Consider the following 16,859-nt stretch of genomic DNA (forward strand, 5'->3'; position numbering starts at 1 on the left):
TGTTTGTCAAAAACCATGGTGACATGAAAGGCAAACAGGATGGCAAAGGTCACGTCGGGGCCCTGTTAATGTCCTGCACAAAGAGACACCACATGTGACTTTAGGGCAAACATGTTAATACTTTCTCCACAGGCATGACTGTGGGTTTTTGTTTTCATTTTTTTGTCTCATGTTGCTTTGCCTGTTTTCCTGCAGCAGATCCAACACTAGAAAATAGAAAGTTTTAAGATGGAAAATAAGACAAATCTGGTTTTGATGAAAGATGAAAGACAGACAGAGAGAAAGAGAAAGAGAAAGTCCATGCCATTGCTGGCCAGTGAGGCAGGGAAGAGAGGAGAGAAGCAGAGAAAGTGTGGGAAAGAGAGTAGAGTTGGTGAAGATAAGACAGACATTGAACAGCAGCAGAGCTGAAGTGGGCGGCAGGAGACAGACAGACGGACGATCTTTTTGCCATGGAGGAATGCTGAGGCTTTCTGACAGCTGAGGTTTATCTAACGACACAAAGGCCTGCTTGTAGCCCCGCTGGTGTCCCATAGCCCACTGTGTTGCATTGCAGTTAGCCTGTGAGTCACCACCTCACAGATAAAAGCTGCTACAGTAAATGAGTTGACTCAACAGACTGACCGACTTCACACGGATGGAGCCGACAGATGGGCAAAGGGCCACAGAAGGGCCATCATAGCATAGACGAAGCACTCATTGACCAGAGGCCTAAAAATGCAGTGGTGGTCTTGGAGCTTCAATTGCTGGGCAGAAAAGATGGAGCATGATCACACTTTTGCCAGTATTGCTGAGTCTGGTTCAGCAGGTGCTGAGTCTGACTTTGAAGATTCAATTTGTGGAGCGTATGCCACAACATTTATTTGCGTTTCAAAGGTTCAACAACAGAGGACAAAAGCAAATGATATACCACTGCAGGAGAGCAAATACACAAGTGACAACGCAACTGTATTAGTACAGTATTTGTTCATGGTTTTTAACTTTTTTGTTGGATCTTGGTTTACCTTGTTTATTTTAAAAATCCACCCATTATTTGTTCTAAATCCAAGGGGAAGGAGAGCAGAGGAACCCCTTTAATATCTAATACGGAAGTGAGCTATGAACCACAGCATGTATGCCCAGTAAAACCGGCCCTATAAAAAGAAAGATTTACATAAAGGACTTGCCTTAACTTTTTACAGACTCTAGCAGATATATGCTGATCACACATGAGCGATATGGAAGTCTTCCCAACCACCTCAATGAAAAACACAGCATGGGGGAGGCATTATATTATGCCTGCAGAAGATGTAGCCGAGCTCTGGGGGGGGTTAGTCAAATACACTGGAAAAAAGTTTAGAACATAGGAGGTTTCTTCTTCTAAGAGAGAGACGAATGGGAAAATTCTCCTCCTGATAGAAAACCAACACAGTCCAACACATGTTTTCAATTTCTCTTGGCCAAGGGGCAAATTAACAAGCTCCAATCCTGAACCACGAAAAAGTAGAAACCATGACACTATGGTATGAGAGAGAGAATGAAGAGGGAACCAAGGAGGGAAATTGAGAGTCTGTCTGACTAAACTGAAACACTCACTTTTTGACTTAAAATCATACATAAAGCACAAACTGTACACCTATAATGTAATTCTTTAGCACGTAAAAGCGGATGGACTTCATCTGACTGTCAGTGGTGATGTTTTAGGAGAAATTCTAAGTGCAACAATTCCCCCCTGCAGTCTCCGAACCAGAGTCTCTCAGGTGATAACCAACCCATATTCTATTCCTGGAAAACATGTCACTAAATGGGTCAAGATCACAACTAGAGCTTCGCAGAGCAGCTCCATCTGTAGTGAAATTGGATTATGGGGACAGTGGTAATGCAGTGATAAAAACCAGCGCAAATCTTGAGTGTGATAAATTCAGTGTAGCGTATAATCAAAAGATTAGATGAGAAAATCACTCAACTGTCCGTGGTAAGAGAGGCAAATTTAGAAGCGTTTGTTTTGGATGACATTTTTGACCGTGCATACCGGAGCTTTTCCGAACTACTCTACAAGCTGAAGACTTTTAAAAATGCTGGACTTGTGCTGCCATGCGGATGTGGGTGAGGACAAGGTGAGAAAATCATCCCGTTACTCTACTATTTGGGCCAAATGTGCTTAGTTCTAAACTGTGGGACTGAGAGAGAGAGGTCATCAAACAGGGCACCAGACAGGAGCAAAGAGCAGGACAAAACTGAGACCAGTAGTGTTTATGTTAGAGGCCTGCCTTTGGCTGAGGTGAGAGACAAGCCATGGGGGTGGGGGGGGGTAACAATCTGTGACCTAGAGGCATCAAGGAGAGGAGATCCAGTGGAGGTAAAAGTCTGGCAATGGTTAAAAGACTAGCAGGATCTGTCACTCATACTATGTGCATATGTGTGTGTGTTTCACTCAGAACAGCCTAAAGCTAAATGCACTCTCCGTACCCTAGCATGCATGCAAGCAGAACTACTGCCCATTGTTTTGTAATTACAACAAATAGAGGTAAAGTCAATTCACAGCTGTTCGGATCTTTGAGGTTAATCACCTGTGTGGAACCTGTGTGGAAAGTACAAACTGTAACAAAGACAGACAATCTTTGAGGGCTCCAGGTCGAAGTCACTCACGTATATGAGCCCCGAGTAGTAGCGGTCCTTCAGGTTGTGCAGCACAGATGCCTCATTCAGGCAGGTAAGCTCGGCCATATCTTCCACCTTGCTAAACTTGGGCGGGTTCATCTTCTGGATGTCATCCTTGTTGATCACCACCTTTTTACCATTCTCGGCCAGCTCCACCAGCACCTCCTCGCCACGCTCCTCCCGGATGCTGGCCGCCTCAAAGCCATGGCGCTCTGAGGGGACCCACACCAGCTTCTTGGCCGTCCAGTCAGCCTGTGTGGCTGGGTTGTAAACCACAGCCCGGTCCACAAACAGGTACCGCTCTGGGTCCTCTTGCCCACTCCGATGAGACATCTTAGCTGGGGTTTACCAGAGCGACCTGGCCACCTAGAACAGACAGGGATGCAGGGATTGGTACCTTACACATTACAAGAAGGAGACAGAATCCATGCTTCATGTGTCCTTTAAACCCCTCTATGGTTTATACATTCACTTTATCAGGATTAGAGTAACTTGATAATTCTCCTCCCTTATTGTAACTATACATATTTCATGGCACAACAGTCAATCCAGATCATTCTGTGTGATAGAAGGCCTATATGAAAACAAGCCTCCTGCACCTGCACATCTGTTATAACAAAGTAAAACACAGTGAAGCAGGGACACTGTATGTCACCACTACTGATCATTAGTGCTGAACGGTGGCACGAAGCATTATAAAGCCATGTTTTAATGCAGCTCAGCTCTGACAGTCTGCATGAGTTCCCACTGAGCGGCTCTGCACTGTGGCAATGCGCATACTGCGTAGGCTCCAGCGTATGAGCCGTGAACGACACATGTTCGTGTTTCAAATGAATAACCCACTGTGACGCACATCCCCGTAGTCCAGTTAACATCCACACTACATACAGACACGACAGATAGGATGAGTGTGGTTGGCATCAGTGCCCAAACAGCGCAGAATGAAGGGAAAGCAGCAGCAGTAGTAGGGGGGGGTGGTTGCTGCTTGAGTCCTGTTTATGAATATTAGGCTAATAGCTGCTGTAATTAACCTGCGCAGCTCTTACAGTTAGCCAACATTAACTAACGTAGCTAGGTGAGCCATTATATCGTGAGTAAAGCTAGCTAAAAGTCCAGCTACCACCGTCAGGGTAAACAAAAACAATTAATGTTAGCTTAAAAAAACGACCTAAGTTTGGTTTAACTCGAGTTAAATGGTACTTAAAAGCTAGCTCTTATTCTGCCGTTATGAGTTACCTGTTTAGCGTTTGTATGGGCTGGATAACAGGACCGGCAAGGTAGGCTACAGGCTCCATTAAACTAAAGGTGGGCTCTTAACTTGAAATAATGAGTGCGTTCAAACTAAGTTTCCAGAGCGACCTCCATCCTGTTCATCCACAGTGATGGTTTAATACCCACAATGCGCTCTCTCGCCCCCCACTGAATAATAGTAATAATGATAATAATAATAATAACTAACTTACCTGGTGTAGCGAGCGAAGCAGCAGTCAGATCCTGTTCTCCAAGCGGTCCGATCTCCCCCCGATGCGACCCTGTATGCAACTAGCTGCTGCACACAATTGAAATGCAGGCATGTATTTGGGGCTTTGGTATGCACCACCACGGGCTGCCTCCACACTGGGGCCCCTCCTAAACGGAGCACACTTGACCGCTGCTGCTCCCGCCTACGATGGACTGCGCTCACATAGAGAGTGACCGTGCAGATCGATACACCTCACTGTGACCCCCACCCCCCTGCGATCATTCACCTGTGCAGAGATGAAGGGCTGCGGGTGCCGATCCCTGTCATAATCTGACTGCACTCGCACTTAAACTCATCGATACTTAGCAATGTGTGATGTAAACATAAAAACTCTATCCCCCACAAATCTATGCCCACCAGAAGCCGCCTGCAGACAATTGGGCTCTCACTTTGCGCCCCCCTCATCATCATTGGCTGGATGAAACCAACCCCCCAATTTGCTGCAAACCAATGACATGCAGGAAAAAATATGACTGATATTGCAACTGTTGCTTGCTTACACGACTTCCAAAATAACTTGGATGATCACTTATGAACACTCTGGTACCTTCTGAGACAGATCATCATTCTAAATACATCCTTTAGGAAAAAAGAGGGGAAAAAAGTCAAAACCCAGAAGTAGTTTTTAAAGAGAAACATGTGGATCCTGGCTTTATCCCATTCACAGGTCATATGTGAAGTCATCCTCCCCATCCTCCTGCTGTAAACAGAAACAGCCCCCTCTTGTGTTTGAAAGCGACTCCAAGCTCACGACATCGTGCATCACCCGACCACAAACGCAAGCTTTGGGTTTTACTGTGGCATTTTATTACAAACAGATTGGAAACATCTCTGAGGGGCAGGAGCAGCATGTTTTCTCTAATTAAATAGTCCTCCGTACTAAACGGTGGGAAACATGCTGCTGTCATAATCAAGTCTTACAATAGAAACAAGAAAGGCATTGTGTGTTGTGGTTATGTACAGTCTGTTCAATGTTGCCGGCTTCAGCGTCCTCCCCGCCAGGCTGCTCCACCCTTCTTCTTCATCCCTCCTCGCCCTCCTCGCCCTCCTCCTCCTCCTCCTCCTCCTCCTCCCCCAGGTCCTCCTCTCACTTTCTTCCTCACTCCGCTCGCTTGTTCTGTGTCGTCCTCGTCTCCGTCTCCTCCTTTGGGCCTCTTCCTTTTCTCACCTAGCTCCTTCATTTCCTGAGGAAGACCAGACATTTCATTTTCTCAGGTTGATCTTTATTCGGCTGATGTTTCCCAATGTACAACTCGGATGTGACATCCATCTTTCTTTAAAGCACTGGTGCCCGAAACTTATTTTCCCCCGTCTGATGAAATCAGGTAGTGAGGTCCTCCTCCATCAGCACCATCACTCATATTCCAAATGTGTTCGTACTTTAAACAGACTACATGAGCTCCTTCGCTTCATTCTGTTTTGTATCTGATTTTTATATTTTTTATCTCTATAGCATGTTAGTCCATTCCATATATTTTACATTTATAGGTAACATACAGTACAGGCCAAAAGTTTGGACACACCTTCTCATTCAATGCGTTTTCTTTATTTTCATGACTATTTACATTGTAGATTCTCACTGAAGGCATCAAAACTATGAATGAACACGTGGAATTATGTATGTATGTGTGAAATAACTGAAAACATGTCTTATATTCTAGTTTCTTCAAAGTAGCCACCCTTTGCTCTGATTACTGCTGTTTTTGTTAAGTACATAATTCCACATGTGTTCATTCATAGTTTTGATGCCTTCAGTGAGAATCTACAATGTAAATAGTCATGAAAATAAAGAAAACGCATTGAATGAGAAGGTGTGTCCAAACTTTTGGCCTGTACTGTATTTATGGCATTTTACTTTTCACTGTTGTCATATCTAATCACCTCGTTCTGTTTTTTGTAGATGTATTTCTCTCTAGATAGAATCTTCACACGAGTGACAAACATGTTCAATCTTGAACTGGATGCTATTTCACACTAATAAATATACAACACAGGATATTGTAGAATACATTTTTGCATTTGTATTACTGGTAGAAGAGGGAAGTTTCAATCATTACTTTTAGCTTATTGGTTTCAGAACTTGTGTGTGTGTTTATTTCCCTAATTGTACAATATTGCTGTTTTTATTCGGTGTATTAGTGTAATAATAGCAGATCCCTGTCTGCCTCCTTGCTTAGACACCAGGACCGCAATGGAAATAAGTTATGTGACTTTTTTTACGACATCTGGGTATTGTATTTTGGATATATTGGATTTTTATCAAATAAAATGATCTATCTGAACTGTCTTTTATCCCTTTAACCCTTTAAAACCTAAGCGCAATGTCTCAGCTTTCAGAAACCATTGGATTTTTTCCGATAGCGCAAACCGTGACCCTTCTCCTTTCCATCCCATCATCCTCCAACTGTTCGCACTCCATACAATTCATCACGCCATTGTTCAGCATCTTTCACATCTATCCATTTCTACCCATAGACCTCTTATTCTGATAAGCTGATAAACAGGATGTCAGATGAGACATTGACACTTCGAAGGACACTGCTTTAATATGGTGATATGATTATAAGGGAAAGGGGAAAAAGAAAACATAAAATATTCATTCAGTCATTCATTATCTATACCGCTAATCGATGAGCTTTGTAGGCTAAAGAAGCAATAATGATTACCCATGATTGCCCAGTTAACACCTGATAAGCGTGACAGTGAAGATGACTTACCAGCCTGGCAAACCTCTGGGCCTCGCTCACTCTCTCCACCAGCATCATCACCTCATCTTCCTGAGTAGGAAAGGCAGGAAGTTTCTTCCCAATCAGGCTTTCGATTCGCTGGAAAAGCTCCACATCATATCTACAGACGTGACAGAACATCAGTTCACTGCAGTCCACTTGTTTTCACTTATTTACAGCCAACAGATTGGTGAGAAAGAGCCAGGTCTTACTGAGTGACGAAGGTGATGGATTTCCCAGACCGGCCTGCTCTGGCTGTTCGTCCAACTCTATGGATGTAGTCCTACGGGGGCAGACAGATCCAAAGGTGCGTTCAGATCAACTCAAACAAACGAAAACATCACAAACCAGCAGCGTGGCGGGCAGCACCAAGGTACCTTGGAGTGAGTGGGGATGTCGTAGTTGATGACGCAGTCAACATGAGGGATGTCCAGTCCTCTGGATGCCACGTCGGTCGCCAGCAGCACAGATCGGGACTTGGACTTGAACTTGTTTAGAGCTCCCAGACGTTTATTCTGACCAACAGAGGGAGGAGGATCCAGACAGTGAATATGACATCAAATAGATAAACAAGAAACTGCAGAGAAGGATTCACACTGAGGGAAACACTTCCCCAAAAGTCTACATATTGACAATATACCATTACATCATATAAAATCATGCTGTGATTATATTTACAGAGAATAATGCAGAAAAGCTTGGATGTACCAGCATCTACAGAACACTCTGAGCTTTCATGTCAGATTTGGTGTTTTCTATATACACAGTTATATTGCTGCATGGTACAAAACCAGAATAGGATGCTGTTGTTGCAGCTCAGACGGAGCCAAACGCTTTTCAACTTTCATACAATGGCTGAAAAAGTTAAAAATCACTGTTGTGGCTTATGGTAAATATAGCGACAGTGATCTATTGATGTTTGTAAATGTTATGTAATGTTATATTTTGGCATTCTACATTTACTGAACTGTGTTTTAAGGCTGTGCCAAAGAATGGTGCAAGACAGTGTAATGATGCAGGGCTGCAACTAACCATTATTTTCTCGGGTCAATCGATCAATTTGTTTTCTCAACCAAAACCAGAAAAGAACCAGAATCTGAGAAACTTAAAACCTGAATTGTCATTTCTACTTAAAAAGGCACCAGTGTCTGTTACTGCACTGTAAAGAGAGGCTTTTTGAATGATGATGTCTGTGGAGAAGACTCAGCATCAGTAACATTTCATTTTGAAGGTGAGAACTTCCTGTTCCTACCTGTGTGTGTGTGTGTGTCTTTTCTTGCTACATAGTGAGGACCAGAACAGCATTTTACCAGCAAAGTGAGGACACTTTTGGGAAGTGAGGACATTTTGGTCCTCACAACTTCCAAGGGCTGTTTCAGGGTTAAAAGTTAGTTTTAAGGTTACGATTAGAATTAGGTTTAGGTTAAGGCATTTAATTGTCATCTTTAAGGTTACAATAAGGGGCTGGGGAATGCAATGAGTGTCCTCACAAAGACAGTACAAAGTGTGTGTGTGTGTGTGTGTGTGAGAAGCTCCACCTGACTCATCTGGCCATGGAGAGGGATAGCAGTGATGCCAAGGTTCCTCAACAACAGCGCCACCCGCTGGGCGTTGTTACATGTGCTGCAGAAAATCATAAATGAGTTGCCAGCCAGTTCGTTCAGGATGGACACCAGGTAACAGTCCTGCAACAAACACAAACCCCATCGTACCTTAGATAAATACCATTACAAAGCGATGCAGCATTTGGTTTCAGACATTACAACGTTACCTTGTACTTGGATGGTATGAAGATGTAGTATTGCTGCAGTTTGTCAACTGTAGAGTATTTGCTGGAAACCGCACACTTCACAGGATCTTTCAGAGCTGCTCGCTGTAATTTTTGGACCTGTAATCCAAAACGAAAGAATGTAAGCGCAAGAGCAAAACACTCAGGCTGTACATGTGGGGGAATGCTCTGGTGGAAAGCTTATTAGTTTTCCTGGTAAACCGCAGCGCTTGCGACCCGTAACACAGAACAAAGCAGGGCAACAAACAGCACAACTCACAAGCTCTGTCAATTACACCTTCTCAGCGTTGTTACATGTCTGTCTACCTTTTTAGTCATGGTGGCAGAGAACAAGAAGGTGCGTCGCTCTCTGGGAATCACCTTCAAGATTTTATCCACCTGGCAAAAAGAAAGAAAACGTACTCAGAGGAAAAGCACCTCATAGTAGATAGATGTTCCTTCATTTCTGTTGTAATGTTCCAAGTAAAATAAATAGATATTTCCACTCAAGTGATTATATTTCTTATATTAAAAATAGAGAAGAATAGAAAAGGAAGCTAAATGTAAGAAGGAAACTGTTAAACTCAATGAAAGCCGTGACATTAATGACCAAGTTTCTGAGCACCCACCTCAGTCTCAAAGTCCATGTTGAGGATTCTGTCTGCTTCGTCCATGACCAGGAACTTCAGAGCTCGTAGAGAGAAGCCCTTTGTGTTCTCCATGTGGTCTATCAACCGACCAGGTGTAGCTGCAGACACATTTGAGTCACTTCATCACATCGAGGCGTGTTTAAACTGCTGAATATTGGAATCACTGCAAGTTTGTGTAGACGTTAATACTTCCTATAACAAAGTGAACGACTCTGATCTGACAAACTTTTCTAATAATGTTTCCTACAAGGGGTTATGTAATCTGTAGTTTTACATTTATTACTGTTCACAGTAAGGACACTGTTCATTTTAGTACAAAAGGGATACTTTTGCTCGCTTTGGGAGCTGGTCAGATTACATAGGAACTTACAATATTGGAAATCATTTGGAAAAAAAAAAAAAAAAAAAAAATCGATGAAAATGAAGACAACCATCACAACATCAGCTCAGCACATGTAAATATATACACACATGTTAACGCCTATGAACTGAAAGTTATTGACATCTGTGTGAAAACGTCCTGATCATAGTTTCACCAGTGGTCTTACCAATAACAATGTGTGGTTTTTTGGCCAACACCAAAGACTGGGACATCATGTCGATTCCTCCAACTATGACAGCTGCAACAGAAACGAGACACGTTTTAGGCACCACAAACAAACAAAAATCATCTGCATCACTTGCAAACCAGTTCATCCTTTAATGGACACACACCACACTTAACGCCGATGCTGGAGCCCAGGGCCTCAAACTGCTCAGAGATCTGGAAAGCCAGCTCCCTGGTCGGGGTGAGGACGAGGGTGTGTAGCCTCTGGGGCGAGGCCAGCAGCGACTGGAGGATGGGCAGAGCGAAGGCGCCAGTCTTGCCCGACCCGGTCTCTGCCAGGCCAATGACATCCCTCCCTGCAGTTAAAGAAGAAGGAAACAAACAGATGTTACAGAGGTTATGTGTATTAAGAGGTGGAGGAAATGAATAATATACATTCACTCAAGCACTGTGCTTCAGTAAAGTCATTTACGCTTTCTAATTCTACTCCTCTTATTTGGCAGGTATAGTTAAATGTTACTTTGCAGATTAAGATGCTGAAAACCTGTAATAGTCCCAGCAAAGTTCTTACACACCAGAGAGCCATGCTGACAGGTGTGTCACAGAAAAAATGAAAAAGTCCTGCACATTTTGGATTTAAAAAAAACCTATAACACCATTCAAAGTACATAAATAAGAACTAGCTGCTTAAATTTCAGTGCCTCAGTAATAATAATTCTGACTTTAAGAACATATAATATTTCTGTGCTTCTACTTAATACTTTGAATACAAACCTTGCAAAAGAATATTTATGCATTGCAGCAAAGTTTTATTTAATGTAAAAGATCTGATTGTGCTTCTCCCACTGTGCACAAAACAAAGGCTGGCAGCAGCCTCCTGTGCTGGAGCCAGGTGACAGGCAGAGCTTTCTGTGATCACCCACCTTGCAGGGCTACAGGTACAGCCTCTGTCTGGATCTTCGTGGGACTCTTCCATCCCAGCTGATCACAAGCCTCGCAGAGCACCTCAGTGACCCCCTGTGGACGGCAAAGACACCGGGTGGAGATATTTGTAAGTTGCTGATAATATTTTGCAACCAAACAACCGTTCTTCAAACCTTATCAGACACCAGGTATTTACTATCCGATAACAACACTTTAAACTAGCTTGGTTTAGCTAGCTAACGTGCTATGCTGCCGCTTGTTTACGTTGCTGACATGGCGTCTTTTCCTCTCTCTCTAGATAAACCTACCAGATCCTTAAAAGTCTTCACTGCCTCATTGTTTTCGCCGCTATTACAGTGACTATTATCATCATCGCTATCCGAGCCATCGAGTGCTTCATCTCCGTTTGGCTTCACGCTTTCCTCAACCTCCGCCATGCTCTTTGCCCCAACGTGTCGTCAGCTCCGTAATGCGCAGATGCGGAAACAAGTCCAAGCGTACGCTGCAATGGATGACGGGAATTGTTGTTTTTAAAACCCTTCTTTTTCCCCAGGTAATAAAACCCCTAAAACTCTTACTGCTTAGCTAAAAAAGTGAAAAAGGTCAAACTAATGTGGAATTGTAATTATAGACTTTAGGTAGAAATCACCCTGAAATGAATTCTATTTATTTTGCCGATGTGTTGCTTATTTTCTCTCCCTTGTTACATCACACTGAAACATGAGGTAAACAGTTTCGACGTGTTTATTGAGCTGCAGATCAAACAGTTTCAGACAAGTATTTTGTCAGTGGTTGACAAACATTCTACACCTTTATCTTGATGGCCATCATGTTTAGGACTTCATCAATAAAATGAACATAAAATCATACAAAATGCATTTTCTGGTCATGGCAATTCACAAATAGCTGGCCGGAGGAAAAACAGAGTTGTAGGGTAAAAAAAATTACATATCGCAGGACAAATAGCACTTGGTAGTCTCTGGCAAATTTTATTTCAGAGCAGAGAATAGTGTTGTTTTGATTTTTCTAGTAGAGTAGCAAGCAATTTAAATGTTTCCAATTACATTTATAATCTGATGTCTTATCTGCGTCAAATTCACATTCTCTGAGATACGACAAATAATAGTCCAGATCAAATGAAGATGAGCCAGCTGAGACCAGTGCTGAGAGTGTAATAGGATTTCCTTGGTTTACTTAAGAGAGACATATCTAGCTGACTGCCTTGAAGACAGCTACCTCTATAACTCTGCACAGAAAACACTTAAAAACAAATACACTCCTTTTGTTCAGAACGCCCCACTGAACATCAGCCCCAATACCCTCTCGAGTCTCAGAGGAGTCCCTCCATCTCCCTCATAAAGGCCTCATACACCTGGTCCTTCGTCTTCATGTTGGGCTGAGACACAGCACCCATTTGGGCTGGGTTGACCAGGCCCATCGTAGCAGCTGCTGCCTGCTGTTTCTGCCCCAGTCCACCTCCCATGCTTTCATCTCCCCTCCTTCCTCCAACACCAGCCCCTGCTTTATCCAGAGGCCCAGCTGCTGCCCCGGGCATTGCTCCGCCCTTGTCCCTACGCACCCTCAGTGCCGTGGGCACAAAGCGGGTGACCTCTGCCTTTGGGTTGATAATCTGAGGTTTGGCAGAGATGGTGGCCCCACCAGAGCCAGCACCCGCTGCCAGACTGCCTCCAGCTGCTGCGACAGAGGTGATGTTGGCTCTCTTTTCGATGGTGGCTGCATGGTGGTGGCTGGGGGGGTTGCTGCCAGGATTGGTGCCTGTGGGGGCTGCAGCTGTCCCTGGAGGAGGAGGCATCTGCATGACTCCTGGTCGCATTGGCATGGGCATGGCAGGGGGCGGCATGTTGCTCTGTGAACCATCTTGGTTGGGTCCTGAGCCTTTCTGTCGCTGGACAATGTTGGGAGGAGCGCTGAGGACGTTGGAGTTGAGAGGTGGAGGAAAGAGGGAGAGTGGTGGGGCAAGGGGACGTGGGGGCCCTCCTGCTCTGGGGGGAGGAGGTGGGATACCTGTAAAAAGACAGGAAACAAATGTATTTCCATGGGTTGTCTGAGACATTCCTCTTCATCACCCCATGACTCCACTGAAGCATTAAGTATGCTTACATACAGTGTATGTAATAATTTATGGTCTCTTTCTAAAAGTGCTTTTTTTTTACTTTTTTTGCAACAGAGGAGAAATAGCATTTAAATTAAATATACGGTTCCTGGCGAAGCTTTTGACAAAGAAATCTGTCATGTTAGCTCAGCATGTGTTCATGCACACACAACAATGTTTACAGTATACACACAGTTTACCTTTTGAGTGAGAGTACTACACATATGGTCACGCACACACAGATGTGTGACTTTATAAACAGTATGCACACATATGCCTACCTGGCGGTGCCGGGGGCGGCAGTCTGGGAGGGGGTCCTCGTGGTGGGGGGCCCGGTGGAAGGCCAGGAGGGGGGCCTGGTGGAGGACCTGGGGGCCGACCTGGTGGAGGTCCAGGAGGCAGAAGACGAGGCATTGGACCCCTCATGCCTCCAGGTATACCAGGAGGCCTCAAGAACGGAGGAGCCCCTGAAGAAACCACAACAGATCATGTAAATGACACGCTGAACGCTGGACAATTACTTTAACCAGCACAACTTTAAAACAGCTTCAGGGATTTCTTCCAGTTTGCTATTCAGAGTTGGAGCACAGCATTCCAGCTAATAAAGTTGTAACTAACCTGGTGGTGGGCCAGGAGGCGGGCCAGAGGGTGGACCAGGGGGCCTCATTGGAGGCGCTGGAGGTGGACCCAGGGGTGGAGGCCCAGCCATTGGTGGACCTTGCAAATGTGGAGGCCCTTGCTGTCCCACTGGCCCAGCAGAAGGGGGTAGACGCTGATTGGCCATAAGGTGGGGCTGGTTGTCCCCTGGTGGTCCCCTGTCTTCAATGTCTGAGCTATCTGATTCATCTGTGTATTCCTCCTCTACCTCTTCTTCTTCCTCCTCTTCTGGAACTGACTGACCTGAAAAGAAAATACCATGACATCAGAAAAAGAAATGAAGATCTACTAGCTTACCAAGTAGCGAATGAGCAGCAAAGACACGTGTATACTTCAGTACCTGCCATCCTTAACATCATGGCCTGCAGAGGAGTAATAGCCTTTGTCCTCTTTACCATCCTCTTCTTCTTCCTCTTTCCTTCACGGGGTGCCTCTGCAGGCATGTCGGCAAACCGTACACTGCGGCCTGAAGCAGTCACACAACAACACATTTATCAGAAGAGGACGTTAGTTTAAGAACCCAAATTCTCATCTGTGTCATTTTTCACTGTACACTGAAAGGTGCCATCACATCTCCCAGCAAAAAGAATCACTCAGAAAAAATGTCACCTTTTGCCAAATATTCTCTGTAATAACAAAGTACAACCGATTGTTTGGCAATTATGCCAATTTCCTAAACCTGGTGTGATAATAGTGAAATTTAGCTTCATTTTACCTGAACCCATGATACTGCTGTAAAATAATATACCGAAGAATTTAAACCACTAATACACAAATAAAGTAAACCGTTTTAAATTGAGAACTTTCAAAAATACGCTGAAGCATTTCTAAAACACTCACCTGCATGTCTTTCATTTCTGTCTCTATCCTCCTCTCTTTCCCTCTCATCATCCTGCCTGTCCACACTCATTCTCTGGTCACCGTCTCCCCCTTCATCTCGATCTTCTTCACTGTCCTCCTCGGAGTCACTGTCATCATCGTCCATATCATCCCGATCTCTGTCGCTCTCGCTGCCACTGTCACGATCTCTTCCCAACTCCATGACAGACTCCTTTTCAAAACCAGGAATGCATGGCTCTGTTCAGGAAAAAAAAAAAGAGTGGGGGCAACAAGTACGAAAGAAAAGTTATTTTGTCATTAAATGGAAAAGTAGAATTCAGAAATGTAGTCGTTGAGGGTTTGTGCGTTACCTATGTCTGCGCCATAACTTCGTCGAGCGGGAACGCCGCACAGTGCCAGGACCTGTGGAGGTGGAGGTCCTGGTGGGGGCCCAGGGGGCTTCTTCCCAGGAGGTAAACGTGGCACACCTGGCACTGTTGCCACAACCGGTCCAGTGGATGCTGACAGAGACCCTTTACTGAAAGATACATGACAAAATGTGGCACAATAATACTCAGCATCATCACTTACTAAGTTTACCTGCAGAAAACATACAAAGGTGAGTACCTACCCAAAAGTGGAGCTCTTTTTCAGTATGGAGGGAGGCTGAGCTCCTGGTAGTGGGATGTCCTGGATGTGGATGTTGGAGGGGGCGTGAGGCATATCTGGTAAAGGGATACTGTCAACCTCCACCGACTCTGCATTCTGAAAAAAAAAGGACATAACAAACATGATAGCACACAGAGTAATGAAAAAGGTGACAGGAACTAGAATATTTGATGATCTTTTATGAACTTGTGCATCCTCGTCATTCAAACAAACAAAGCCTTGGCTTGAAATACAGCAAATAAAAAACATGCACAGGCACACACACACACACCTTGACTGAGTCAAAATAGAGCGCCAGCTGCCCTCGTTTGGTTTCATAATCCAATTCGATTTTACGTAGCTCCTTATAGGTGTCAGGGTTCTCCCTCTCGTACAGACGAACAATACGCTCAAATGTCTCACGTAGCTTCTTCCTCTTGTCCCTCAACACTTTCTCATTCAGCAAGGGCTGCTGAACTGGGTTGAACTCTGTTGAAGGTGTTACAGAGAGGCTTTATTTATTTTAAGCAAAAGCAGACAATTATTTGTGAAATTAAAGAAAGAAAAGAAAGATTTTGCTTCACAGTAAGCTATCCAAGAATAGTAAACAGATTTTACAGCCACAGACCTCTTTTAAATACACAAAAGCGAGTTTGACAGCAACGTACAAATGAAGCCCCCTCACCCATCTCATCAAGCTTCTCCATATCTCTGATGATCTGTCTGGGGTCCTTCATCTTCAGCACTGCAGCTCTCACCATCATCCTCTGCTTCTTGTTCTAGTAGGACCATTTACATAGGAGTAAAAATGTTATCATCTCAATAACATTGGTGGTGTATTTAAGACGTAAATCTTGGGTTTCAAGACAACGAGTACCTTTTTTAACTCTCTTTTCCTGGCCTCTTTTCCTGTAGAGAAGGTAGAGAACAAGTATACACTAGTTATCATTTTGACATGTGACAACTACAGATGAATAATTGTTCAGGGGTTATCTAGCAGGTCGGTGCCAGAGGAAACAGCTCTTGGTAATGGTCGGTACTTACTGGCCTGGTCTGTGGGGTTCATAAACTTCCCACTCTTGGTGGAGGAGGTCGAACGTCGCCCCATTGTGCCTGTGCGTCTCCTTCACCCTGCCAAGTGTTAAAACCAAAGCAATGGTGACAGATGAAATAAAATTAACCATCGGTGTCCGCTGAAAAGCTGTGCTCATCTTTCCCTTACATTTACATTTCACAATCAATCCAAGGATGCCCCATGATCCATTTCAATTAGTTAAAACTAAACTACTGGGAACAATTCTCGTTACCAGATGATACACAGAGGTGAATTTTTTTGGTTGCAATATTAGTAGAAATGTGGCTATTTGGGAATATAACTCTTCTTTAGAATAAAAAGCACTGCATGCCTTGTTAAATATATCCAACTATCATGCAGCATTTGGCTAGCCGGTAAAGTTAGCTTACACTTGTAGCTAGCTAGGGCCGCGTTAGCATCGGCGGCAGCAAAGGAGGCAAAACTTCTCTTTACCTTTTATTCAAGTAAAACCCGTAGGGCGCAGTGCCCCACACGGATACCCCTGGGTACCAAGAAGTGAAGTGGAAGGTTTTATTTAAGCCCTAAAGGAGAAATCCAAAGCCTGAAGGACTGAATGCATACAACGATTCCGTTAGCCGTCCGCCATGTTTAATGCCGCGAGAGTGTGTTCGTAAGGAAAGGAAGTCCCGCCCCTTCCGGTGGACGCTACAGGGCCTGAAGTACAGCACTGTGCCATGAATGACACATATGATGTTTCTCAGTTTAAGATATAATTTTGTAAGTCAAGAAAGTCCCTCCTTTTTGATTGT

At 44.2% G+C, this 16,859-nt stretch overlaps 3 protein-coding genes across 3 annotated transcripts in view; all 3 read right to left on the minus strand.

The window, feature by feature from the left end:
* LOC139216133 (myosin-10) overlaps nt 1-2,973 on the minus strand; it is a 50,080-nt gene extending 47,107 nt beyond the window's left edge. Inside the window, exon 1 of the mRNA XM_070847169.1 lies at nt 2,629-2,973. Within this exon, the coding sequence (XP_070703270.1) occupies nt 2,629-2,973 (345 nt within the window). The remainder of the gene's footprint in view (nt 1-2,628) is intronic.
* Nucleotides 2,974-4,946: 1,973 nt separating this feature from the next.
* ddx47 (DEAD (Asp-Glu-Ala-Asp) box polypeptide 47) lies at nt 4,947-11,238 on the minus strand. Its single transcript, XM_070847760.1, has 12 exons — nt 11,086-11,238; nt 10,777-10,870; nt 10,021-10,209; nt 9,855-9,926; nt 9,286-9,404; nt 8,984-9,055; nt 8,660-8,776; nt 8,427-8,573; nt 7,266-7,403; nt 7,101-7,171; nt 6,880-7,009; nt 4,947-5,346 (listed from the first exon to the last, which is right to left on the minus strand). Exons 1-12 carry the CDS (start codon nt 11,212-11,214, stop codon nt 5,146-5,148), a joined length of 1,479 nt encoding a protein of 492 aa, XP_070703861.1. The 5' UTR covers nt 11,215-11,238; the 3' UTR covers nt 4,947-5,145.
* A 265-nt stretch (nt 11,239-11,503) lies between these two features.
* On the minus strand, nt 11,504-16,701 carry wbp11 (WW domain binding protein 11). Its single transcript, XM_070848591.1, has 12 exons — nt 16,543-16,701; nt 16,059-16,145; nt 15,892-15,923; nt 15,700-15,793; nt 15,307-15,503; nt 14,998-15,131; nt 14,738-14,904; nt 14,388-14,624; nt 13,888-14,013; nt 13,509-13,790; nt 13,172-13,357; nt 11,504-12,802 (listed from the first exon to the last, which is right to left on the minus strand). Exons 2-12 carry the CDS (start codon nt 16,120-16,122, stop codon nt 12,108-12,110), a joined length of 2,214 nt encoding a protein of 737 aa, XP_070704692.1. The 5' UTR covers nt 16,123-16,145; nt 16,543-16,701; the 3' UTR covers nt 11,504-12,107.
* Between the last annotated feature and the right edge of the window lie 158 nt (nt 16,702-16,859).

Source organism: Pempheris klunzingeri, chromosome 17 (genome assembly GCF_042242105.1).
Source record: "Pempheris klunzingeri isolate RE-2024b chromosome 17, fPemKlu1.hap1, whole genome shotgun sequence".
In the NCBI taxonomy this organism is placed as follows: Eukaryota; Metazoa; Chordata; class Actinopteri; order Acropomatiformes; family Pempheridae; genus Pempheris; species Pempheris klunzingeri.